We start from the raw sequence: 27,181 nt of genomic DNA, 5'->3' as shown, positions 1-27,181 counted from the left end.
CACTTATTAAACATAATTGAAGGGACGAATATTGTTGCAAGTAGAAAATGTTTCTCAAGGTCACATTGTTATAGATTTAAGGTCATGAATGTTATTCGAGGTCATTTCTTTATATGGGACTGTATATATATACAGTACAGTACACTTTCTTTCGAAAAGAAAGAAATAAAAAGGAAACCATAAAATTAAGTATATATTTATTAGGAGTGATTGAATAATTGGAAAATAAATACAATGAACGAGGAATAATGAAAATAAATAAATGAAGCAATGCATGATGTCAATTGCATTTAGTTTGCATTAATAATAGCTAGATTATAGGTTTTTATGCAAATGTGCATTTTATAAGTTGTTTCGATGGCCAGTCCGGATGTCTCGTCAAAAACTAATGAATGGGTTAATCAGTACCGGCATTAATAAACATCTTTATTGGGAGCTCATCTATCTCGTTCTTAGAAAGTAAAGCGCTTGATTATTCGCTGTCGGACGGAAGAAAGACGTCGGTGTCGCGTTAATGTTTACCATCTTGTTTTTCCGTTCTAGATCCCAGGAGCGGCCATTATCTCCGAGCGGTAATTCAGTAGCCAGGAAAATGACGGGAACGGAGGTGGATGATTGCAGACAGTCTAGTGGAGCTATAGCAGAGCACAACGAGATGGGAGGAAGATGTTTTCCTGGCGAAAATACAAACTAGCACCGACGCCAAGAAAATATACTTCAGAATAAGACCGAATGGAAAATGCGCTGTTCCAAACAATGGCAGCGTTACATTATTACTGCATGGCGTTTGCCGTGTATCGGGAAAAGGGAAAATTGACCAGAATCATCGTACGTCAAACACTTAAATTGAATATTTAGAAGAGTTTAATAATTCGTACGACTTACCATTTCAGAAATCTTCGATATATTTATTTAGAATTACTTTCGGAATTTTTAGTATATCTATGTAGGATTACTTCAGGAATTTTTCATATATTTATTGAGAAAAATTTCTGGAATTTTTATATAAATTTAGAAAATCTAAATCGATGGTCACGATCCAGCACGTAACTACATGCATTTATCACGCAGCAGTCTTTGACCATCGATGTATGAGCCTTCTTTTAATTATGCAATCAATTGCAAACCCCCCGAGTTACACAGCAGCTGACACTAATTTGCTTCGGTGTACAAACTGTGCAAATTGAAGGTGACACCGGTCCGATCCGAATTTAATCCGAAATTCGTTCGATTGCATTTCACCGCAACTTTAGCTCTTTGCGTGCACGTGCGTGTCGCCCTGTTCGCTCATTAATAACACAAATTTTGACTTCATATTCTTGCATTTCCATAATCAGCAGACAATTCTTATAAATTCTGACAATGAGTCGTCCCTCTCTATCAACCTCAATTATTCAGAAATTAAATTTTGAGGATAAAATGAAGCTGTCAACTTAAAGAATTTTTTCTGCTTCAACCGTAAAAGCTAGGTGGATGAATTTTATGTAGAATGATTCTGTAAACTCTCCCAAATACAACGATATATATTTGTTACAATGTCATACATATTTGAATGTATTAAAAAAATGTTAATAGGAAGCGAGACGCCGCGCCGTTGACGGTCCAATTTTCTCGACCTCCTTCAAATTCATTTAAAAAATTGAGGGCTCTAGGCAGAATATAATTACACCAGCCAATAGATTGGTTCCAGATTCTCGTTCAGCGCACACAAAAATAAGAGCCGCCTGCCGGTAATCGAAATGTGAAATTGATGTGGGACAGTGTAATCGAGCCAGGCCTGGCAACGATAATTTATTTACTCGGCGATCCTGTTAGTCCCTTCGAATTAAACGTTCCCTTCAAGTAATTGGCTGGTTCCTAGTTCGAGAACCGCGAGTCGGTATTAATTAAGCTCGAGACACCAATAATGTTCTCGCGTCTTCTCGACACGATCCAACGTCTCCACTTGGTGTAAAATCGCCGATTCCTCGGGACAAGTGTCTTAATTACAGCTGATTGGCCCTGTCTCTAATTGCCTCGTGGCGTAGAATGATAACGTAGCTCTTATTTCTTTCGATTCGCGGCGATTTCACTAGCCCGTGACAAATTCCGGCGATTTGTCGCAATGCGGCTGCAGAGAGAGGGAGAGAGAGAGAGAGAGTCCTGTCCAGGTATTTCGGGGGATTCGTTTTCCAAATCGTCCGCGACCGCGACAATTGATTCACTGCCCGTGAATGCTCTCATTATCAGCTCCCCAGGAGACCAGATTTCCTCCGGAGACTATTGGGAATAATGCCAGGATAATGGATTTCGGGACGTGTCTCCTTCGATTGCCGCGAAGGACAGCATCCCGGAAGAAAAATGCATCGATACGGTGGCAGGCGGAGGTATAATCCTTCAGAATATCTTGTAGGTAATTCTAGAGTGCCGGTTCTGTACAATAAAAATTGATTTCTTTACCAGGCACCCCGAGTAGCTAGCGATACATGGGAAAATTGGTTTCTTTTGTTTCTTTCAAACACTAGAAGTAGTAAAATTCACCGAATATCGATCTACAGCAGTATTATAGTATTAATGGTGTTAAGAAAAATCGCAAACAGTAACAGTATTGCCAAAAAATCCAGAAACTTCTAAAGAATAGTAGAACTAGAATGACAAGAACCACTGAAAATCAGAGTAACACGGCAAATAAAATTGAATTTCGTTTGCCGACCATGCCAGACACATTCCTCATCCAACACGAAACCTCACCGAGATCTACAAGGTGTAAAGTTCTTTTCTAAAGGATGGGTTCGGCTATAAATTTTCCCACGTGTTCTAGCCAAAATCCCGAGGATAAGGACCGATCGGTGGATTTATGACATCCTTGAAAGAGTCCACGCAAGCTAAAGCCAATTCCAGGGGATCCGGCGTGCCGACAGATCCGGGACACTATCGCGAACTAGCTCCGAGGAATACGGAATCGCGTTTAATCCGTGAGAACAATTGCGGCGAGGCGGACAGCGAGACCCGATGGTAGATCGGAGCGATAAGGATCGTTGGAAGCTGGACCAGCGATCCGAGGACGCTGTTGCGAATATTGCGGCCCATCGAGGGACTCCTGGCGTCGCACAATGGAGCTAATTTACCGTGGTAGAGGAGAGAGACGCATTTATCAAAGCCGCCATTAAGAAATCGATCGGCACTGCCGATACCCTAAAGGGTTCAGTGCTTCGAAGTACACTGGTATATAAAGAGTAGGGTTTACTTGAATTTAGGAGGAGGATAAAGGAGCTACGAGCCGGAAGACAAATTGAAAGATCGCGAGATACCAGTGGTGGTCCCCGTTTGCTAATGAATCCCGGTAGCTCGCTATGAATAAGCTGTCAGCTGGTGAGTCGCGGCTTTAATTTAGATAGCAATCGAACAACAGCTCGGATTATGTATTCATTATATCCCGGGAACGGATTTATTCATCGCTAGATCGAATCCGCGGAGCCGTAAAAATCCGAGGATCGGTCTCGCACCGAGTATAGATCGAATCGGGGACTCTCCGGGACGAGCTCTGAAAATAGCTTATCTGCACAGGCGAATCCCACTGCCTCGGGAACATGTTTGATGTCAATCGGCAAACACGTCCGGCTTATACGAATGCGTATTACAGTCGCGCCGATAGTACGACGCAGAAATCGCTGTAGCTTTGTTTAATGCGATTACGATCGTGATTGCAATTAAACTCGATCAAAGCCTGGCCGCGGGAACTTGCCCACAACACTGGAGAATCCTGGACCAAGCTGAATTTCAGCGACTCTCGGACGGAAGGAGCTGTCCGATCGTGTTTCACCTAATCGAGCTTGCCCTGGGAAGACTATGAAGCGGTTCATGAAACCCAAGAACGAGCGCGGCGCTCCTAGGGGCGCTTGCTGGACGAAACTGTGTTTCTATGGCTTACTTTGTAATCTCTTGCGCACATAATGATCTAAAAAGGCTAATATTTTGGCTTTTGAAACGTTGAAGGATTATCAGTTGATGTGTACAAACATTTTCTCAAAATAAGCCCACTGTCCGGCGGTTCGCAAGGATCGGGAAGATTTAATTCGCGGGTAACCGCAGAAGTTCTCGGCCGCGTCCGAGCGGTGTGTTCTGTTTCTCCTTGTTCCCCCTGGTCGCCGCGACGCCGGGCGTCGTTTCGCCGCCCTCGGACGTCCTCGGCGGCGTTCGGTCGTCGCGCCGACGTCCCGTCGCGACGCAGCTGACAGTCGGTGGCCGAACATCGCGACGCGCGCATCGCAGACACGCGGAACGCGCGACAGAGACGCCTTTGATTACCGACACACGCGACAACTTTCCAAATCGAGCGAAGAAACGGTGTACACCGCGTCGCAAACCGATAAGAACATAATCGCGCGACGCGACGATTCGATCGTTCGCAAAAGCAATCCGATCAAGGACCGTCGACCCTTGTCTCGGATCCTCATCCGTGATCGACCGCGATCTCTCCGTGGGACCGAGGATCGGAGGACTACTTAACTTAAGCGCTAACAACCTAAGGAAAATGCACACCAGCTGCTATCTGTCACGCGGACGACACTGATGGTCTGTATCGCAAACCAGTGGATGCAAATTCCGACTCGCGAGATCTATGCGCGGATTTTTGTCCGTCCACGCAGGTCCGCGAGTCGCGGCTCGGGCAGCCGATTCGAAAAGAATCGAGGATCACGTTATAATGCTGCGCTTTTGACCGTACCAACTTACTGTCGCTTCTTTGTGATCCGATTGATATAAATCGTTGTCAATATTGTGGTCCCTGTGAACAAGATGGTCGCTTTTCTTCGTCCCTCTTCGGAATGGTCGATCGCTCTCATATTTCTCTTCGGGGAAGCTGTATTCTTACGCTGGTTAAGTAGTATGCACCGGTAGATGGTCAGACAGCCGGTTTTGTGAATTTTAAATTAACCTTGGGGGAATTTATGTTATTTATATTAGCTTTGTACTGCCCTTGTTTTTGCCGAGTAGTATGCTCCAGTGCTTGGTCAGACGTCTGTGCTATTTCATTTCACACGAGATGGTTCTCGTATTTAAATTATATACCTTTGGCATCTGAACTCTTTTGACATCGTGCTCGTGTTTTTAATTTTGCAAAAGAATATTCCGGCATTTAAATTGCGTTGTATTGCGACTTAGAGTTGTTTGTGCACTTGATTCAGTAGAGTATACCTGGCTCAGTCACAGACGTCGAATCTGTGTTTTAAGTTTTAGAACGAGGTATCCTAGGAATTGTCTTATTTGTGTCCTTGATCGAATAGTATGCTTTAGGAGACACCAAGTGTGTATCTTGAATTTTGGAAAAGAATATTAAATACATCGTGTCCTCTGTTAAGTAGTATACACCAATACCTGCCCAGACACCGAGCCAACATTCGGAACTCCAGAATGGAACGTCCTGCGCAGTGATTTAGATCGTTCCGTATTGGGATTTAAATTATTTCTGCCCCCACGGTTAAGTAGTATACACCATTACCAAGTCAGACGCTGAGTCTGCGTCTTAAATTTTACAGCGTAGCTCTCTGCAGTGGGGTCTAAATTGGTTTTATAGGGACATCAATTGTCTCGAGCCTTCGGCTAAGTAGAATTCACCCTGGTCAGACACCAAGTGTTTTGGATCTACAAGGAACCGTTCTCCTCTTGAGATCGAGATTGTTTTTCTTGGTTAATTTATTTGTGCCCTTGCTTGAATGGTATATACCAGTGCCTAGTCAGACGTGTCGGGTCCTGAATTTTATTGGGATGTTAATTCCTTCGTCCCCTAATGAAGTAGATTGCACCGGTACTTGGCTGGGCTCCAAGTGTTTTATATTTAGACAAAAGTGTTCTCCGGAATTTATTATAAATTGCCTATTATTGAATTGCTTGTGCCCTAGGTTGAGTGTACCAGTGCCTGGACAGACGTTCATTATACGCTTTGAATTAAAAAAAAAAGCACTACTTTGAAATTCAAAATGTGTTCCACTGGGTTATCAATCTTTTCGTGCCCTCAGTCAAGTCGAATTTATGCGTACCCGGTCAGACGTTTTTTCTACGTCTTGGGAGTTTTCAAAAAAGCACTCTACTTTGAAATTCAAAATACGTTCCATTGGGTTATCAATTTTTTCGTGTCCTCAGTCAAGTAGAATTTATTTGTACCTGGCCAGAATGAAGTGCATTCGATTTATATAGAAGCGATTTGCAATTGGTATTAAATAAATAGTTCATTTTTGTCAATTTATTTGTATTCTTGGATCAGTAGTAGACATCAGTGTCTAGTCAGACGTGGAGTTTTAAATTTTGCAGAGATACATTTCCTTTGTGTTCAAAATTAAGTAGAACACACTTGTGCTCAGACAGACTATTGAATTTATATAGAAGCGTTAAAGATGCTTCTCCTGGAATTTATTATAAATTGTCTGTTACTGTTCAATAAACAAAGGCTGTTGGTCGAGTAGTATATGCCAGTGCCTAGTCAGACATTCTTTCTATATCTTGAATTTTGTATTGAAGTACTTCGCTTTGGATTTCAAATTAGTTTTCATTGCGATATCAATGCCATCGTGCCTCCGATTAGGTAGAACGCGCCCGTATCTGGTCAGACATCTCTTGTCATAAAGATTGAGTGATTCTACATTGGAATTTCAATTGTTACAGCAGGGGATGATTCATATCTTCTAAATCCGCGAACGAATCTCCCCGGAAGCGTATTATACGCTCCAGTTTCACAGTGCTCGAGCCTATCTATCGCTCTCGAAGAAATTTCATTACCGTGAGCGGGGAAAGTTACGTTCGTCTAGCGGAAGTAAGCTCTGAGATGGCTCTTCCGATAGAATACCTATCCGGCGGAGGGCACCTGCACGACCCGGAAGGTGTGCTTGTTTATCCGATGCAGGAAGACACCCGATGAATCGTCTTTGATACTATAAATCCGGAGTTTATCCGGTATTCATCGACGAGGAAGTCCTTCGGCCGTCGCTCGGAAGTTTCCGCGTTTTATCTATCCGTGGATTTCCGGGTAGATTTTCTCGTTTATGCTCCCTTCGACGAGGCGGCGTAAAAGGGGAGATAGTATCGACGGAAATCTACCGATAATGAGGCGAAAGAGTACACTCTAAGGAGATCGTTCACCGCATCGCTAGCTCTTAAAGGGATCGTAATTACACCAACTACCCGGAGCTCTTCGAAGATTTAATAATCCGCGACTTTTTTCATTCTTTCGAAGATCGACACCGCATACTCAATTTTTTTCCTGGAAGCGTCAGGACCCTATTCCTCCCCAGGAAACTGTATGAACTCTTTTTCGGACAAGCCTTCATTGGATTCGCCATGTTCTCTAGGAATTGCACTGAAACACAAAGAACTCCTCTCCATTCTCCTGGAAACTTCAGCCTACAATTCTTTTCTCCCAAAAAATCGAGTTTGCTCTTCCTCGAATAAAATTTCATTCGACGTTTTTCCGTGGAATCGCGCTTCATGGAATCATAAGGGGCTTCCCTCAGGAACTTCAGCCTAAAATTTGTTCTTCCCGAAAAATGTTGACTCTTCCTTGAGAGCAGGTTCCTTGATCCGTTTCGTCGTGTTCTAGCCAAACTGCACAACACTACGTTACAAAGAACGTTTTCTGTCTCGAAAGTTCAGCCTACAATTCTTTCCTCTCAAAACATCGCGTTCGCTCTTCCTTAAACAAAACTCCATTCGACGTTCTCTCCCGGGTTGCACTTCATGGAATTACCAAGAACTTCTCCCTTCTCTCTGAAACTTCAGCCTCCAATTTTCCCCGTCTAAAAGAATCGTGTTCACTCTTCCTCGAACAAGTCTTCATTCGCCCGGACAGTTTTCCGCGGACTTGCGCGGGATTACAAAAGAACGGTCACCATGAATTATTCAGTTGCTTTTACGCCTGTCCTTCTCCGATATATTAAAAATGAGCCGACACACGCACACACGCCTTCAATAAATCAGAATCAGCACCGAAGCCTTTCTGGCTTTCTGCTTTCTCTGTATTTTTCCATTCCCACTCGGTTCGTCGATTTGTCAAGCCGTGTCTCTCATTGCTTCTCGCTGTAACTATTCGCATCTCCACGGCTCCCGGCCATTTTTCACAATTTACCGGGCCTTGAGCTTCTCCCGTTAACTCTTCATTCCTCCACTTCCGTTCTATCGGCTCTTGATTCCTCGTGGAAACAACCAAAATCATTTTCCGCGACAATGACTGAGCTTGTTTCTCCTGCTCGGAATCATTTCCACGATCTTACCTTTCTAACCGATCTCAATGTCAGGTTTTTTCCCGGCGATGCTACGGTTCGTAGTCATTTCTCATTCGTTGTTCCTTGCTGTCAGGGAGTATATTCATCTTCGTTAGTTTATTTAACTCTTGTTTCATTGCTGCTACTATTATCTAGTCACGGAGACTGACCAATTTTACTTGATTCAAATATTTCGCAGTGGTCAACTGGTTTATTTCAACCGAAAATATAATTCGTTATTTACAAGTAATAAATTATTAATGCGAAACAGTTTGAATAAAATTGGTCTACTGGCAATTGAGCGAGAATTGACTACTGAATTTTACCCGGTCGCAAAAATTTCGCATTAATTCACAATTCTGGTTTATTATCTTATAAAAGCTCGATTATCCTGTTGTGCATTGCTTCTTCTTACAATTCTTCATATGTTAAACTCGAGACAAGCCGAACACAAGTCCAATAATTAATCGAATGCAAAAATGTAGCAGACCGTACGAAAGAGTCCTTTCTCGGTCGATTGTGACATTACCGGGCGAGGTTACAGATATTCGCTAGTTAGCGCTTGAGTGTTTGCGAAATCGAATGCATTTCGAGGTTCCTTCCGTTCGCGGAAACGAATGCCGTTTCGTTCGGCGAGCGTTCTCGAGATCTTTTTAATGCATTCCTTTCAAGGGAAACGCTTCAACTACGTCTCTTATCGGTTTCGTTTAAGCTTCACGCTGACTCATTGTTTTCCCCGCCCTCGCAATTCCCTTTCAATCGAACCGTATCTCTTCAGTAATTGTGCAAATCTTTTTAATTCGGAAAATCGTTCTTTTCCCTCTGTGGGCGGGTTGCTCTCGAGCCCTTTTACATTTACCATTGTTTCAGTCTGATCCCAATATATACTCTAATTCGATTCTACACACTCTTTTTTTACTCTGATAAAATTTCTACGCCGAAGGAGCCCACGCGATTGTGCAAATTTCTTTAATTCGGAAAATCGTAGTTTTTCCTGAGTCCTCCGCAGTACACCCTGACTCGAGTCGATATACAGTGAATTCTGTATATATGTCGCCGAGTCATGGCCGATAAATGTCCCGAAATTATCCCCACTACCGCGGGGTATACCCCGTGAGGGGCCCACAAGCTCGAGAGACTTCGGTTTTTCTACGTTCGGCGCGGATCGACTCCTGGACGATAAACGACATCAAGACCCGCGTTGCTGACATATATCGAGAATTCACTGTGCTCTTTTTGTTAAAATTAAGTTACGATCCGGGAGCCCACGTTTTACCGTGGATTCAATGGCAATGACTAACGAGGAAACCGCAACAGTGAACGACTCCGTCACGGTCCTAAAATAACGCGTAATCGAGTGACGCCGGCCAGGATATCTTTTAATAAAAGATTCCTCAACGAGGTCCGACCGCAACGGGATCATTTCATCGTAGACTTTCAAGCACTCTTATCAATTACAAGCACAATAGACGTGACACATACTTTATTGCGATTTTTACTATTGCGTCGTTTTTATTGCATGCAAGTTTCAGTGACATGCTGTTATTGATGTGACGTGAAGTTATGTGAACTAGCTAGTGGAGCAATGTTTTTCCATATCTTGCTTTCTTCTCGTCAAGGTGCAGTTCGAGTTTCAGTTACAGGATCTAAGAACGTTCGCTTCGAGCATTTTTATCGATTGCATATACTTCAGACGCAACAAAGCAGTGCCTTCGCTGCAATTTCTATTATTACATCGTCTTTCCTGCGCCTTAGCTTCAGCAAAACATCGATGATGGTACACCTGCTGGGACAGCCAAGCGAATAATTAAGAACAACAATTTTTTTTTACATATCTCTACCTGCTTCAGAAAACACGGCTCGAACATCCGCTAACGCGTCTGCTTATTAAAAAATTAATGTGAACCGATCAAGATGGTCTAGCAATTGATTTGGTCACAAGTGCAGTTTCATACTAGAGTATAGATTGAGTTTGTAATTGCAGATTTCGCTGTACACTATTTTACGCAAGAGCAAGCATCAGCTCGAGGCAGTGCACGAATCCGGCCCGGCACGGTAAACAATGCCATGTAAATTGCATGAAACTTCAAACTGAAACACGAAGAATATTAACTGTGCAAACTCGCCAAGGAGACTTGCAAAAGTTCATCCAAAATTTACGAGCAAAACGGTGCTCGCAGAACAGAACACATTTTTGTGAACAAGCACCCATCAACATCGTGCGAGATCAGCATAAAAGCACGGTAAACTCTTGTCTAACGGGATAAAAAATTGTTTAAAAAGACCGTGCGTTTGCTACTACAAAATGTACACATACACAGTGTTTCTCGAACAATTTTTACTGTCAACAGAATTAGCAAAGGACAAATAGGTTCAATGAGAGATTACGTGGAATTGCAAAATATTTCATGCTAATCGGGACGGCGCACACTGCGGACAAATCGCCTGTTTTCGGCACTTCTCGTAGTTCGGTTATTAATGCATATATAGAGGAAATTTTTTACAGACAATTATATTTACCAATATAGTTTATAATTTTAACAAAAAAAAAAAAAATTTTTAGAAAAAAAATTTATTATTTAAAATTAACAAATTTATTTTTAAAAACTAACAAGTTTAGAACAAAATTAATAATAAATGAACCATATGTAAAATTAACAATAATAAACTTAAACAAATTATAATACTAGTGAATAAAATGAATAAACTCAACAAAATGCTATCCCAGCATGCTGCTGCTGCTTCGCTATGTGAGTCATTCTCAGTACTTTGATTGCGACTCAAAATCATTGACTCTCGTGATCTTGCACATTTCGATCTATCCTTACATTCTTATTACTTTTTCAATAGTTATAAAACATATATTAAAAACAAATTAAAAATATATAAAAATGATTGATATATAATTATTGCAAAATTGTATTATGCATAAAAATGGTTATTATATGATTATTATCAACAATTTCCATCCTAATACGCATGTTTTGCAAAAGAAATGTATTTCATATCGTGATATACACGAATATTGAACTTTTCCAGTAAATTCCCCACTGTAACTGTGACGAACAAATGGCATAATTTTTTACAACCAAATTCGTTTACAAATGTACACTTATTGCTAATTATTCACAGAAAATGAAATATAACAATATAACTAATACATTTAAAAAGAAAATAACAAATTTTCCACAATAAATCCTAAAGGAAAGATATGGACACTCTCTTCTTAAAAAGTTTATAAAATTGAGAGTCGCAAAAAGTAGCAGACAAAACTATGAAATTCTTAAACTATAATAAGTAATGTATCCGAGTATGCACGAATCTCAGGATATATTTTGCCGTTTTTGTTTTATGTTAATTTGAAGTTTTATATCCAATTAACAAATAAAACCACCGTTGAAAATTTGTACAAAAAATAAATCTACTTTATTAAATGTATAAAGAATGCATATTCCTTGGTAAGCACTTTCCATTACACAGAATTATTATTGCACACTCATTTACAGTTAATATAATATTTTTCGATTTTTGGCACAAAAATCTAAATTTGGTTACTAATGCATATGTAATGGTAATTAGTCACAAAAAATTAAATTTAACAATAAAATTAATAAGTTGAAAAAAAAATTATTTTTATGCATAAACAGAATTGTTAAATGATTTTTAAATGAATAATAATATGAATTTCCTGCTAATATGCAGTTCTGCCGAAGGAAATTTTCGTGCATCGTCAAATAAAAATGTAGTGAGATGTGCCGACTTGTCCGCACTGTGCGCCGTGCAGAAGTTGTCCGAAGTAAACCGACGAGAATTATTTCGTCGATCTTGCTGTCAAAAGATCGTGTTCCCAACTAATGGAGTCCTTGAAATCGGGCGTCCTCGTTTCGCGAAGCTTCGTGGCGGTTCCTTCTGGCGAAAAATTGACCGGAATGCAAATCGTGTTGGGAATTGGGGCGCTGATTCGACGAAGGATCGTGCGCGCACGAAAAGTGACTATGGTGTTGCAATTAGGGACAGCGGTTCGCTCGAGTGCCGAACAATTTCGATCGTTCTTCTTCGTTATCCGCGAGCCTCGCGTTAGTGATTAAGCGCCGACGGAAAGAATCATCGGTAAGAGATTGACCGATGAATTGCGCGTGGGCTCGACGATTCATTTTATTCGTTATTAATCAACCGGCTCGCCCACGCGGTCCGTCGGCAATGTTCGATTCACTGCCTGGCTGTAATCTGCGAGAACGCATAATTTCTTGGACAGCAAAAAAATATTTCAACGTCGGAGCAACATATTGACTTTGATGAATACCTAGCTAGACTGCGAATCTTTATACAAAAATTAACATTGTCATTAGATTGCGGAGTTCATGCGTTTTTAACAAAAATAGGTCGAACACATGCATCGTAAATTTTCGAATCGAAATCAACGAAGACAATCGGGCACGTCCAGTTATGTTCTTTACTGGTTCCACTATGGCACCGATACGGGGAATCCTCCTCGGTCCCCATAAATTCGTTTTATTGAAATTACGAGCGTTTATTTCGCGACAATATCGCCGGTTCGATCAACGGTAATGATTATTAGTCGCCGTTATCAGGCAAGACGTGAAGCATGGAACAGTGTGCGTGTAATTCGAACCATTTCCATATCTGGCCGGCCGATCTCGATGGAATGAATCCACCGGCTCCTTCTGTATTATGAAATTCTCGAACAGCGTTTAGCCTGGCCGACCTCCACGCCTCGGTTTTAATTGTTTCTTCTATTACGGCCGCGATAACGAGGCGGACGTGTACGTGTGCTCGAGGGTTCCGAGGATCGTGTGGGTTCTGGTTTTTCTGGAGAATCTCGCCTCTCGTGCACGCGAAACACTGCCATGCAAATTTTTGCCGATATACGGCCGGATTAAAGGAGAGACGATAGTGATGGAGAGACTTTTGGGAACCGGAGAGAGTTGTAAATTATCTTTGTTTTCGGTGTATCGATTTTATTTATTGCGGGAATAAAATGAAATTGTTGTTTCGACTTTCGCACGTTCCTCGGGTGAAAGTTTATACATTTTTCAGTGCTGTACGATTTTTTATTTGTCGATCGCTGTGTTGGAATTTAATATTCTTTTTTTTACCAGCTCTAAAATATGACATTATGCAATTTTATATTTTTGTAGTCTCTGAAATATGGCAGTACAAATAGAGTTGGTTAGACCGAAGTGACTTCACAATTAATAATTTAATTATGGCTTAAGGGATTATCCCTTGGAACCATAGATGGAGTAAAACCGTCCATAAAAACATGAGCTCGTAAAAAGTTTTTCGAAGCAACCGAACATCAAAGACTCACTTCTGCGTCAAATTGGCCCGAAGGGCGCGCTCGAGTGCTCAAACCCAGCGAAGCAAATGTTTCTCGATCATTTCCGTCTCTCGGTGTAGAACTGCCAGCAGCCTGGATCTGTAGATCTCTCGAAATTGAGTCTTGCCAGCGCGATACAGGTTACCCGACGGTAACGTACCAGGGAGGGCAATCTTTCTCCGTAGAATAATGATCCCGGGTCCAAGGTTGAGATTCCGCAACGATTGCTCGCAATTTATCGGTCTGCCGCGTCCCCGTCCCTCGAGATCGAAGATCTCGCGGTCGTAATGTTTCCCGCGAGATCTTCGATAGCATCCTCCTAATTTTGAGACGAGAGAGACAATGAGAGCCGGAGAGAGAGAGAGAGAGAGAGAGAGAGAGAGAGAGAGAGAGAGAACGTTGACATTGTGTTCCCTGTCGCAATAATTGCGATTGCGCGAAATAATTGCAGCCACACTGTCGACCGAAAGAAAAGCTATTTATGCTTTCAAATGAAGAGAGCAGTTTATTACTATCGCGGATCTTTGCATAAAGCGAAAATTTTCCAAATGAAGAAGTAGAGATTAAATGAAAATGTATTTCTACATTTAATCATTTTTATGAATCGAAAGTGATTTAATAATTAGGCTTTTTTTTAGAAAAGAGATCTTTGTTAGTAAAAAGATTAAAGGAAGAACGAAATTTTTATATGGTTCTTATATTAATATTCTTATATTCTTCTAATGTCTCCACAATTTGGTATTTCAGTTTGTCATTTTTATTACAAACGGATAAGATAGGCTTTCTATTAATTGCTTTTAAATTAATGAATTTTATTACGTTGCAGTTGGTTGAACATTGACAATACACGATGAAAGAGATGAACAGAGAGACTGAAAGGGAGAAATAGATGGAAAATATGAATGAATGAATTCATCAGAGCATCGCGAAGAAGAAAAGGAATTTTCCTGTTGAGAAATGGTGGCGTCTACATCTTCAGACGTTTCTTCTAATTTGGCAAACATCACCCCAGGAAGACAACAATTTTATAGTGACCGAACAGCTAGGTTTTAGTTTCGAATTGACCGATTGCGGTCGGGACGCTAAAATCTCTAGCCAGGGAAATTTTATGATTTCTAGGGAGAAAAAGGGAGGCAGCGATTTCACGACGAACGAGGGTGAACGTTTCGCCAGGGAAATAATGCAAAGCAGACCCGATTAAAGGCTCCGAGGTGGCGATTAATTGAAGCCTGACACGAGCGCGCCGCGACGGTGACAATTTCGGTCCCGCTGACTTTGGCAGAGTGTGCTCGGCCTGCTCGATAAGAGACTCGGTTGGGAACGCCCAGCTAGATTATCTTTCGCATCGTGAATGCAGTGTTGTCTGCAAATTAAGGGAGGGAGAGCTTCTTCGCTTTTTACTGGCCTGTTATTTGGTCCCGGTCTTCTCGATATTCTTAAACGTGTCGCCGTTCTAATTCCACTGTGAATATTTATACATGTTTATAAATCTTCATATGTCATTACCGCAACTGAATATACGGTGAATTCAACACTAAATTTCGAATTCTGGAGAAATCGACGATCGTTCGATTGTGATCATTTCGTTGTACACAATAGTGCAATAATCAACCTAGTCTCATTTTAAAGTCATTCATTTTTCCTTAAGAAAAAATATTGTGCCAAAGGTGTAGAAATATGTTAACACTGAAATTACCAAGCACTAAGCGCAACTGAAATGCATTACATTATAAGATTTAATTGAGTCAGATCTTCTACGATTTCTATTATAATATCTGAAGAAGTTTACACAATTTCTCATGAAAACATTTCTGTAATTTCTTCGTTTTTTAAATAAGTCTTTTTGACCAGTCCGATAGTTCTGGCGTGTAACGATTGCGCGCGGATTGAACCGAAAAACAAGAATCCGCGCAGCTGCAAGAAACGTTCTCCGTTCCGAGTGAAGGAATCAATTAGCGAAACAGAGACGATCGCCAGAGAGTTGATCTCGCAGGTGTTGCAGTTCCGAATCGCATTGTTCCGGAAAACGCGAGGCATCCGTCGGTGCATCGAAACCGGCGAGCGTGCGCGCGTTAATTGCACCGAGCTCGTCGTCTCGCCTCGAGAACAATTCTTCTCCCTCGCAAGTAAACAGCGTTCTCGCGAAGAATAGCAACAGTCGCTGGGATATTTGACGAGCCGTTTCGTTTCGCGGTGACAGGTGGCTATTGAAAAATGCACAACCCGTCGCACGGAAAACGAAGCAAAGCTCAGCTTACATCCTAGCGATGTAACGAGCTATATTTCAGCATAATTGAAAGCCGCAGGGGAATAGGACTTGGCTGGTCAGACGAGGAACGAAACTCCTTGTGCTTTATAATTCAACGAACTCAGCGAACCCCTCGGCTGAACTATTGCCTGACCCTACCACTATTACTACCCTACTATTGTTTCGACGCTTCGAGTCACTTCCGGTTCGACGGTAACGAGCAAACTTTCGCGATATCAATCGATACGACGGTCACACGATTTTCTAATTACATGAGTCACATGATTTTCGAGTTACGTGAATAAATCGGCTTTTGACGAGTTGGTTCGTTGACTCCTGAACAGTTGCTACGTTCATTTTAAGTAGCATGAGTTCTTTGATTAAACTCGAGTCTAGGCGATTTATATTTTCCACGAATCTGCTTATGGTTGTTTGACTCTATATTGGACTTGTTTAATCCTATTGGGATTTATTCAAAGCTTCTAAATTATAATAGATTTCATCGGTCGTTTTGCTGCTTTTATTTAGGTAGAAAATTTAGAAAATTTTAACAGAATAGCACTCCGATAAATATATAAATCATTCACGGACGTCTCTAAAAAGTGAAAAATAAAGTGAAATGTAAAATAAAGAGATAGAAAATGAACTGGATTTTGTTTTGGAAATTGTAAGAGTGTATTTTTAGTAAAGTTTTAGTACAAAGTTTTTTGGGGTTTGTTGTAGTAAGAAGAATAGAGTGTTCAAGAGTATCTAATAGTTTTTGAAGGAACTATTATGGTCTTAGATGGAGAAGAAGAATTGTTTCTAGAAGAAATAGATCGGTTTGGGAAAAGTTTTATGGTTTTGGTGATCGCGAGGTTCGAAATGGGGTAATTTGTCACCTGTTTGGCAGATCTAGTGTTGAAGGACGGGTGCGAGAATGAACCGACGATGAAATTGATGTATGTAACAAATTTCCTGGTCGAAAATGGAACAGTTCCTTCTCCGGAAGAGCTCGTAATTTTCCTCGTATTTTCAAAGTTAGTGAATAAAAGAGCAAACAGTTCACCGAAAGTAGGATATAGGATTTTCAGAGGAAATCTGGCCTTCAAAATGATTCGTTAGCATAATCGAGTATCTGAACGATTTAAAGTGTCTAAATGGTATTTCAAATTTTTCGGTCGAAAATCGAGTAATTTCTTCGTGGAAAGATTTCGTAATTTCCGATTCTGAATCAAAAGCAAGTGAAGCGAGTCACTGGAAAGACAAACAATTTACGGGAAGTACAGAGAAAACAGAATTGAAAAGAAGATTTTGGGAGGTTACTTATAATCGATTTCATAATGCATTCCCGTAGGAATTTTCAATTTTTCGAGGACTCAAATTAAAGCCAGAAGATCTCTTTAGTAATAAAATCGTTTGAATCTAAAGAAAATTTTACATTTTGCACAATTTTTTCTTCGAAGAAGACAATGTTTCTTAGCATTTATTTCCCTCTGAGAATTCAGTGAAACAGAAAAATGCAAAGGTAGACGTTCCCCCAAAAGCAAAATCCTGAATTTTATGAAGGAAAGGCGATAAAGTTCCTTCAGAAAATAACCCGGAAGTTTTCGGAGCAGCTAAATAAAGGAGAAGAACGACCGATTAACCAGTTTACCAATTCCAGTAGTAAAAGTCAACGCATGAAAGCAGATAGCCGGCGGTATAAACGGACGTCATCAATAATTTCGCGTCTCCGAAAATAAACTGCTGCCGATTCTCTCGTAGACTTCATCTTTTATTTACGAGCCCACGGTTATCTCTTATCAGACCGATGAACAAAGGGAAGTAAGACATACGGGCACGTGCGTTCTTGTGGCTGGATCGAAGCCAGCACATCCGAGCCGTATCTGATAGCCTCGAGCAAGCCTCAAAAACTCTAAAAACATTTTCCAAAAGTTCCGAGAACTCTCCTTGCACCGAGAACAATGGTATTAAATGGTGGAAAAAATGATTCCTTTCTTTACCTTTACATTAAAAATGGAATTATCTATCTTTTAAAAATTTATAAAATTGTAAAAAGCTATACAGTTCTCTGGGACTTCTGCAGATTATTATGAAATGTAATGAATTAGAATTTGGCACTGGAATTTGGTTAAATTCGAATCACAAGCTACACTGTGAACTGAGAGTAATTTATTTAATGGAGAAGGGTTCGCGAAAATCGAAATTTGTTACTGTGGTTGCTGTTTGGACTGTCTCGTATATTACAGAGCACAAGCAAATTGATTGTACTCGGTATTTCAGCAGAAAAATTAGTTTCCAAATCTGTAATTTACACTCAATCGGTACTAAAAATTAAAATGGTTAGTTTTTGAGGATCCGAGTCCTTTTTAGATGGTGTGCAAGGCTTGTTGGGACTTCAATAACGCCGGCAAAGCTCACTGTGTTAATTCCGCAGTGCCTGCTGTCCACTTCTAGGCGTTCATGCGAAAACTTTCGCCGAGAGTCCACGCGTCGAGTAAATTTGCGAGGGTGGGCCGCGACGCCAGCGAAAAATTAGCTTGATAACTTTCCAACTAGCCTGTCGTCGGTCCTTTGATGTATCAGTTCCGAAACTATCCTCATCAAACACCTGCCACCCAATTAAAACGAGTCTCATCGGTATATTAACCCCTCGTCCAGCTAAAATTCTATCCTTCCGTTAGCGACATAAAAATTAGAAAAAGAAAAAACAGAAATACGATCGATATAAATTTTCTTCTTTCCCTAGAAAAGTCTGAACAAAAAACGTTCCACGTTCATCAGCGGACATTCAACGATGCTGAAAGTTTATAGCAGGTTTTTAATTTTCGAGAAAATTGTATACGATAAAGGAGACTTAATCAGTTTATCCGCGAAATGAACCACAATGCAAATGAATGAAGCGTTCTCTGTTCATCGGCGAAACAGTGAGGGGGATTAATATAATAAAGAAATATTCAATAGAACGATCGGATATCCTGGGAAACCGCGAACGCATGAACCCCCATCGAATTGAAATTGTAAATCCAGCCGGGAGCATTCGCAGGAATTCGAATTAGAATGCGGCGGCGATTTCGCGGCAACGTTTCCATGGATCGGGCGAAATTACGGTCGGATCTATTCGAACGGGGAGTCGCCGTCGGGCGTATCAGACGTTTATTTGAAATGCAAAGTATCATTAGAGTATCGTGCCACTGTCCGCCGCATGAAACATCGCTGGGAAAACCGCGGGGCCTCTCGTGACTCCTGTTCGCTGTTCGAACGCCCTCCTCCGTTCGTCCACTTTATTACGAAGTAGAACCGCGGAGTTTCTAAGCTAACCCAGTTTACCCAAGAATTCCGCGTTGATTGGGCCGAACGATCATCGAATTTAGCATGCTCCACTTCGCGGCCGCGTTTCGAACGGGAATGATCCTGGAAAGACAAACAACGAACACCGGACGCGGACAGCAATTTTTAGATCTCTCGTCGCGTCGCGACGGCGCACAGTGTGACGAATGGCCTTTTTAGCTGGACAAAATTCTAAATCGCCTATTTTTCTATATTTATCGATTAATATGTTCACAGTTGTATAAAGTATGAATAATTATTAATTTTTTACAACATTTAGTTGGTTTTTGTTAATTAAACAATATATTTTAAGTGATTTATCATTAAATATAAAGTACAACAAAGTTAGTAATGGACCTATGTAACACAGAATGATTTAACAAGTACTAGATATTATCAAAGAAGACGTCATTTTTAATTATGGACAAAAAGAATGTAATTTTGGAAAAATTATAGTAAATGTTACTTTTTGGAGATTCAGACATATTCTAACGGGAAAGAATTATTCTTTGGTTTGGTATAAGCTTGTGTTGTTTATACCAATTTGTTTCGATTAATCTAAAAATTTGTATTTCCTATTTAAACTTTTCATCATTTTTATAAGGAATGATATGTTTTGATTCAACGTACCTGATTATATCTAAGAAAGACTTTGTTATAACGTTTTCACGTATAAAGTGATAACGTAACGAATAAAACACTAACAACAATCACAGTAATTATAACAATAACAATACAACAACAATAAAAATAACGAAACGGAAAGATATAAGAAAAACGCAAGGGAGATGTATACTGCACGCTGATCGCTCTGAGACTGAAGAAACGAATTTTCATACGAAGAAAGTTCAGAGGAAAACTCGGGGATCTTATCATTATTTATTCCTTCAATATACAATGAATGAGACCAATCCATAGGTTTCAACGAATAGACTAAACAAACCGCTAACTGGCGACTATGATTGTCACGAGCGTGTACGTAAAACGACGTAACTTCATTGTAAAAATTAGTATAGTTCTGCAACGTTCTGCAAGCCAATTTTGGTATTAACCCTTTGCACTCGGCGCTATTTTCATTCTAAAACTCAATTTTTCTTCCGTCTTAGAATATTTTCATTTTATTCATACGAAACTGATCCGATTTCCACATGTAATATTTAAATGTTTAGCAATCTATTAAATACAATTTTTGTAATGTAACAAATATTTTGTAATATTTTTTGTAATTTCTTTGAAATAATGCCACAACAATTTCTAGTGGTGCTTCAGAGTCACCACTTGAGTGCTAAGGGTTAAAATAAAGTAGAGAATCTGTACTTTATTATATGTAAAAATCATCGCGTGGACCGACGTGGACCATATACTAATTCATTAACGAAGAGTAGTAACATGGGCGTTTCTGTGGAAAAATAAGTACCGACTTTGACACTTAATTTACAAAAATAGAGGAATGTTATCGATAATTTGGAATTACTAAAGTGAAAATACATCTTTTGAGATGTTATATCCATCATATATACGAAATTTAAACACTCCTTAGTACATTTTAATATATTTCTAGCGCGTATGGAAATGTGCCCATTCATTTATAGGTTAGGTGTTCGTCTTTTAGGTGAAGTTTACACGCTCTGTAAACATACAACAAAAGAATTTTAAGTTTTAATATTCAAGGGTTTTAATACATGGTTATTTTAGATTATATTAGCACAGTTAGTTTTTGTTTATTTGAAAGTTAATTTTGTCCAGCTAAAAAGGCCATTCGTCGCACAATCGAACCGTCAAAAGTGAATCCGTGCCGAGAGAATTCGTTCGACAATGAGAAGCGATAATTCATTCGCGATCAAATAATTCGGTGGACAAATGAATTCGTGGCTCTCGCGATGAATATTCCAAGTTAGCGAAACGAGCCAATAAAAGAGCAAACGGAGCGGAAATCTGTTCACGAAAATGATATTCGTTAGCATAATCGAGTACCGATTACCGAACGATTTAAGGTGTGTACATGCTGTTACAAACTTTCCTGAAAAGATTTCACTTTCCCGAAACTTTACTAAAAAATGGAACTGAACAGAGGATTTTACATAGAATAGATCTTGGAACGTATTCCCGTGGGAATTTCCGTACTTTCGAGGGTTTATATTAGAGCTGGAATTCGAAATTATATTGCAAACTCGGCAAATCTAAATCAATACCATGGCGGCAAATGGGGGGATTTTAAAGGGTTCAAATCGATTTTGGAATATATTCCCATAGGAATTTAAAGTTCGCATTTGAACACTTTATTGCAGTTTTCCAAAATATTCAAAGTCCCTTATAATAAGACACTAAGAAATGCATTCTGCCGATGCACCTTTGACACTGCCATCGATCCCCAGTGTTCTCTCAAAGGGTTTCGCTTCCCGATATTCGCGGGACCACAAAAATGTCCTTATACAAAAGCGAAACAGGACAAATAAGTTTCCGGCGGGCGAAAACGCGATAACGAACCGGCAAACCCTTTTTAAATTTCGACTAGGCATCAAAGGAGTTTCGCAGGGCATGCAGGAAGCCCTGGGATTGGGGGGCCGAGCCGCTTTGCTTTTCTCTCGGCAGAATCCCGGAGGTAGATCCGCATGTGTTTCCCAAACACAAGCCGAGCCGAGGATCGAGGCTGAACCGGGTCGAGGGTCTTTCAATGGAAATTGATTGCAACTGGGACAGCCGGCCGTATCAATGTGGATATCCGAAATCCTGACCGAGATGATCGTGCCGTTCGGCGCGCGTTAACACGCCTAACTTTCCCCTTTCGTTAGCACTAGAAGGGATTCTGAACCGTAAATCCAGAAAATCCCCAAATGAAAAGAACGAAGTGGCGCGCGGGATAACTGCAGCCAACTGGAAAAATTTTAGCAGTACGTTTCGAGCATCATAATTCGGTGGAATGACCGAGACGAGCCGCAGAGAGATATAGTACTCAAATGGCTGCGGGAATAAATTTTTTCCGGAAGTACCAGGAATGGTACCATTATTTTATCTGGTGCGGTAATTGTCATGTCCTATCGAGTCGTTAATTAATACTGACATTTTCGAAGTGAATAGATGCTTCATCGCGATTTTTTGAACAGGGGTGATTAAATTTTATTTTAATTCATATAAAATTGTTATGGGAACATTTTGAACGATTTGATCACCTGGTGTAACACCTGCCGAATGAGTCCCTAAATTGAAGGTAGCTACGAAGGGAATCCAATTTGGAATTAGTAGAATCAATCCCTAGCAAACAGACGCTAGCAAACAAGCTTCCAAAAAAAAAAAAGGTTAATCCAAGCCCTTTGAAAGCTCGTAGAAGCTGGCCAAAACTCTTGTGAAGAGAAAAGAGGCGTAGGTAGAACCTCGAACGCAGAAATGTAATTTCCAACACCTCTGCATTTCATTCTTTTAAAATGCGCGACGTGTATGTGCCTATAATGGAGATTCTCCAGAAGAGAATTTCGCGCAAAAAAGAAATCCGAGAGAGACCCGCCCACCATTTTGCCACATGAAAATGGGCGGACAGCTCCTGCGTCTCTTCTCTCCTGTCGCTTAATTTTTTCCCCAGACAACCATCGTCGGACGGGGGCGGGATTTTCCTGGCTCCCGACCAAATAAAAAGGGGGATGACGCTCTTTGTTTGATGTATCGCGAGTAGCCGACTCAGATTTTTCAATGGGATCCCCTGGGTAGGAGGGGGAGGGGGTGGCAAAGCACGAAGATATAGCCAACGAATTAATTTCGGACTCGAGTGCAGAGCAAACGGCGCCCGATGATTTGTGTTGCTCGATTTACGTCACGGATGCTTGACGCGATAAACTCGACCGCGACGAGCATAGAGGGTCGAGCAACCGTGCGGATGCTCTTCTTCCCAGAAACAAGAGTTGTTATTCTTTCGTCGAAGTTTCATTCGGGTCGAGAGACCTCCGTAGTACTTGTCGTTTCGCGTTAGAGCCTCGCGGAACGCTGACTATTTCGTTATTCACGGGCAATCCGATTTGCGATCGACGGGATCGATCTGCCATGGTTAATACCCGAAGAATGGCATTATCCTACTTTCCATTTATTTCGAAATAAGAAAATCGTTATACCCTCTTCTTTTTCTTCACCCGAAATACGACGAAAGCCGTAGTGAAATATCGGCGCGGGTCAGAAATGACTCCGGCATAGGACTAGAACTCGCAGGAGTCCGAGGGTTAATTACAGGCCTCGTCTTGCCTTTCGAAAGTACTATACCCAGAATAACCGTATTGTCCCCGATAAAATCGAATCAAAATCGTCAGCTGCCAGTCTCTATCGGTTCATAAAAGTTTACGGCGTCTCCCAAGAATAGTTCGCAGCGTTTAGGCACGGCGGGCGCGATTGACCTCGCCGGTTTCCCAATTGGAAATCCGGAGCCATCGTTGGGAATTTAACGAGCCCCGTCGAAATTAGAAACATCGAGAGATCCTTTCCCCGCAAGACAAAACTCGGCCGTCGCGTCGCGTCGCGTCACGCGACTGTGAAAACTTTTGTGTTCGTCGCGGCCTCCCGCGACGACGTTAATAAATTATAGCGGAAACTTGGAAGGGTTAACAGGTCTCATTCAAGAGAAGTAGAAAGTCCGTAAATAAACGTCGATTTCTTCTTTCCCCCGCTGGAGATGGATCGCCCAGTCTCGAAACTTTCCGCTCGCAATTTATGCGTGCTCGTCGCGCTCCCGGCTTTCGTGTCGCGATGGAAAATGTTACTCGCTCTTCGGGATTTAACGAGCCGTGCCTCTCTCTGTCCTGTGGACCCTCCATCGGTGTTTTCTCGTAATTACAACGACCATATTTAACACGCTGCCGCTACGATTACTATAGAAATTGGCCTGCTCCGCTGCGAATCTCCAATTGGTAGAACCAAATTTTGGGTCTGAACTGTGTGACTTTGTGGACAAATTTGTTAAAATTGTGGAAATTCTTTTTGCGTTGCTAGGGGCTTTATAGTGTTCTAGAGAGCATAACACGTTTGCTATGTTGAGCTATATAGGTTTCACGGAGTTGCAGTTGCACATTGGTCATCGAGGAGAGGAAAATTGTTTCGTTTCGGTTCCAGGGAACAATATCCGTTTATTAAATTTTTAGTGATATTTTTCAGTGTTTTTACGGGAAAAATCGATATCATGGAGCAAACTTAAACAAGCGAATTCAACAAGCTGAGTAAACTCAATGTTTCACCGGGCCGGTTGCGAGAGTTTATATCGAATCGTTTCTCCTTTGGATTTTATCAGAGTCATTGTATTGTATAGAAAAAACTTTACTCAAGTCCAATAAAATTATCGGTTTATCGAGCTCTGCTCAGGTAATTATCAAGTTCCGCGGGTTTGTTAGGCACTCGTCAAACTTTCATTCTCTGTATTGTTTCAGAGAATTTATTGTTGGCACCCGAAATTTTTAACACTTCTTGAAATTCGATAGGTGTTCGATAAAAATATGAATAGATCTATTCAATAGTTTCTTTTATAATTACACAAATTGCAGAACTACATTGAGATTTGATGTGTTATTAATTGAAATACACACAAATGTGTTAACAGAGTACCTTCGTAATTTTAAAAATTACAAAGGTTGGCAGAAACGAATTTAATTGAAGTGAGAGTAAATTAATTAATGTGGTAAGCTTTATACAAAAATGTGCTGCATAATTTCTGAAATTACGAAAAGACAGTTGATTTTCAACACTGGTTATAAAATTACTGATCAAACAACTTAAACAATAATATTACAAAAGCAGTCTCTTCACACACCTCCCGTGGAAGTAATTATTACTAGACTACGTATTTTATGCATTTATGGCAGAATTGAGTGGGTGCAATTTAGAAATATGGAACGATCGAAATAATTTAAGAACATCAATATAGTATCTTTAACTTGCTGAAATTATTAAAGAAAAAATGAAACGTGTATTTGGCTCCTCTTGAAATCGATGCAGAATGTTTTCCATAAAAATCCACAGTCTTAAAAGCGAAAATACATTTCCATTTCATTTCATTTTCTTACAATTGACTTGGACAATTTTTTGCTTCTTTTTTTTTTTAAATCCTCAGTCTAATTATTACAGCTTCGGTTATGATCTTTTATTTCACTATCAAATTATCTATTCAACAAGTAAATTCTTTAAACAAAATTTCTCCAGCCATAGTATTTTATTTCCACGTGGGAACAAATATCTCCGTCGAACGACCAGAGAGGAAATCAAGAGAGGGTTACAGAATCATTCGCTCGAATACATCATTTACATGGTAACCGCAGGATTTACAGGTACAAGAGCCACGGGAAACCGTGTGACGTGTGGGACAGGTTCGACAGATCCTCGAAAAGTGATTTATAAAACGCTCGAACGAATCACTGTCTTGTCCAGCGCGAAAAGAGAGAAAGAGAGATTACGCGGGCCGACAGCCAATAAATTTTTATGAACGATACACGTGGTTCCGGGAACCATTTACTATTTTATATAGGCTGGAATTTTTCTCAGTTGTTCTGTGGTGCATAGGACAACACTTCATCGCATATATTAGGGGGACCCATAAGTAATCACTTATTTTGAAATCTAAAACAAACTTTGTAGTAAATTCAAGTTTTTATTTCTTAATTTATTATATAATCTCCATCATTATCAAGGACAGTTTGCCATCTTTCCTGCAAATCCCCCTCTTATAGAAATCTAGGGTTCGTGAATTAAAGTATGACTCAAGGTGCCTCCTCAGAAGTGAATGTTTTATTTCTTAAATAATGATCTAGAGATCTGAGAAGATGATAGTCAGAGGGAGCAATATCCGGTGTGTACGGGGGTGCGGTTAAACTTCCCATTGCAATTCTTGGATTTTTTCCTGAGTGAATTTCGCTGTATGGGGCCGGGCATTGTCAATTTGCAGTATTACACCTTTTCTGTGGACTAAAGGTGACCTCTTTTTCAATAGTTCTGAGTACAGCCGTTGTAATTGCTGACAATACAACTCAGCAGTGACTGTTTCTCCAGGTTTCAACAACTCAAAGTGAATTATGCCACGACAGTCCCACCAAATGCACAGTAACACCTTTCTAACTGATAAGCTAGGTTTAGGGGTTGATATTGCGGTTGGATTTGCAGAATGCCATTTCTTGGAACGCTTTATGTTATCATAAAGAATCCATTTTTCATCTCCGGCAACGATTCTGCTAAGAAATGGATCTCTACGAAATCTGGATAGCAATGAAGTGCAAATTGATCGACGAATATTCTTCTTGGTCTCTGATAATTGATGCGGTACACATATTCCTTGCCTATATGCCTTTCCCATTTCGTGTAGGTGCCTTTGTATAGTTGACCGTGTGGGCCCAAGGCTTCTCGATAATTCTTGTATACTTAATTTTGGATCAGGTTCCACTAGAGATTTTAGGGTGTCATTATCAAATTCAACTGGTCGTCCACTTCGAGGCCTGTCGGAGGGATCATAATCACCAGCAGCAAACCTTCTGAACCAACGTTGACACTTGTTGACCGTCAATACATCTGCATAAACATCGCAAATTTTCTTTGTTGTTACCGTTGCATTAAATCCCGCATGAAAATGAAAAAGTATGCAATGACGAATACGATCCTCGGAAGGTACGGACGCCGCCATTTTATTACAGGGTTGTAAAAAAATTATACTTTTTAGAATATTTTGAACACAGGCTGCTTTACCGAAAACTGTAAAAGAATACGCGTTTCCTCTTCAACGATCGGTACAGAACTAAAGGCAAAATAAATTCTTTGCAATAATTGATTACTTATGGGTACTCCTAATATTTCGCCAAAAGCTGGACGAAACGGATGAGAAAACTTTCGGCCGTTGCTTGAAACGTTTGCGTTCCTCTGCACAGCTGTTTGCTCGTGAAAGCACAGAAAGCTCGTTCAACGAATCCGTCTCGCGGAATATACGTGTTCGAGCAGACTGCCAGCTGGCGAGCAATCTCAGAAATTTCACTTTTCGCACACGCCTCGCTCTGCCACCCCTGGCCATTAACATTCCGCGAATCAAAAGTGAGCGCGGTC

General features: G+C 40.6%; 1 protein-coding gene across 1 annotated transcript in view; it reads left to right on the top strand.

Annotated features, from left to right (window-relative positions):
- Window positions 1-4,229: 4,229 nt before the first annotated feature.
- Wake (ankyrin repeat and fibronectin type III domain containing protein wide awake) overlaps window positions 4,230-27,181 on the top strand; it is a 183,138-nt gene continuing 160,186 nt past the window's right edge. The window contains exon 1 of the mRNA XM_076793791.1: window positions 4,230-4,554. Within this exon, the coding sequence (XP_076649906.1) occupies window positions 4,552-4,554 (3 nt within the window). The 5' untranslated portion in view covers window positions 4,230-4,551. The remainder of the gene's footprint in view (window positions 4,555-27,181) is intronic.

The sequence above is a fragment of the Halictus rubicundus genome, chromosome 1 (assembly GCF_050948215.1).
Source record: "Halictus rubicundus isolate RS-2024b chromosome 1, iyHalRubi1_principal, whole genome shotgun sequence".
In the NCBI taxonomy this organism is placed as follows: domain Eukaryota; kingdom Metazoa; phylum Arthropoda; class Insecta; order Hymenoptera; family Halictidae; genus Halictus; species Halictus rubicundus.
The sequence above is the reverse complement of the archived record's forward strand: the minus strand, read 5'-3'. Positions and strand labels throughout refer to the sequence as shown.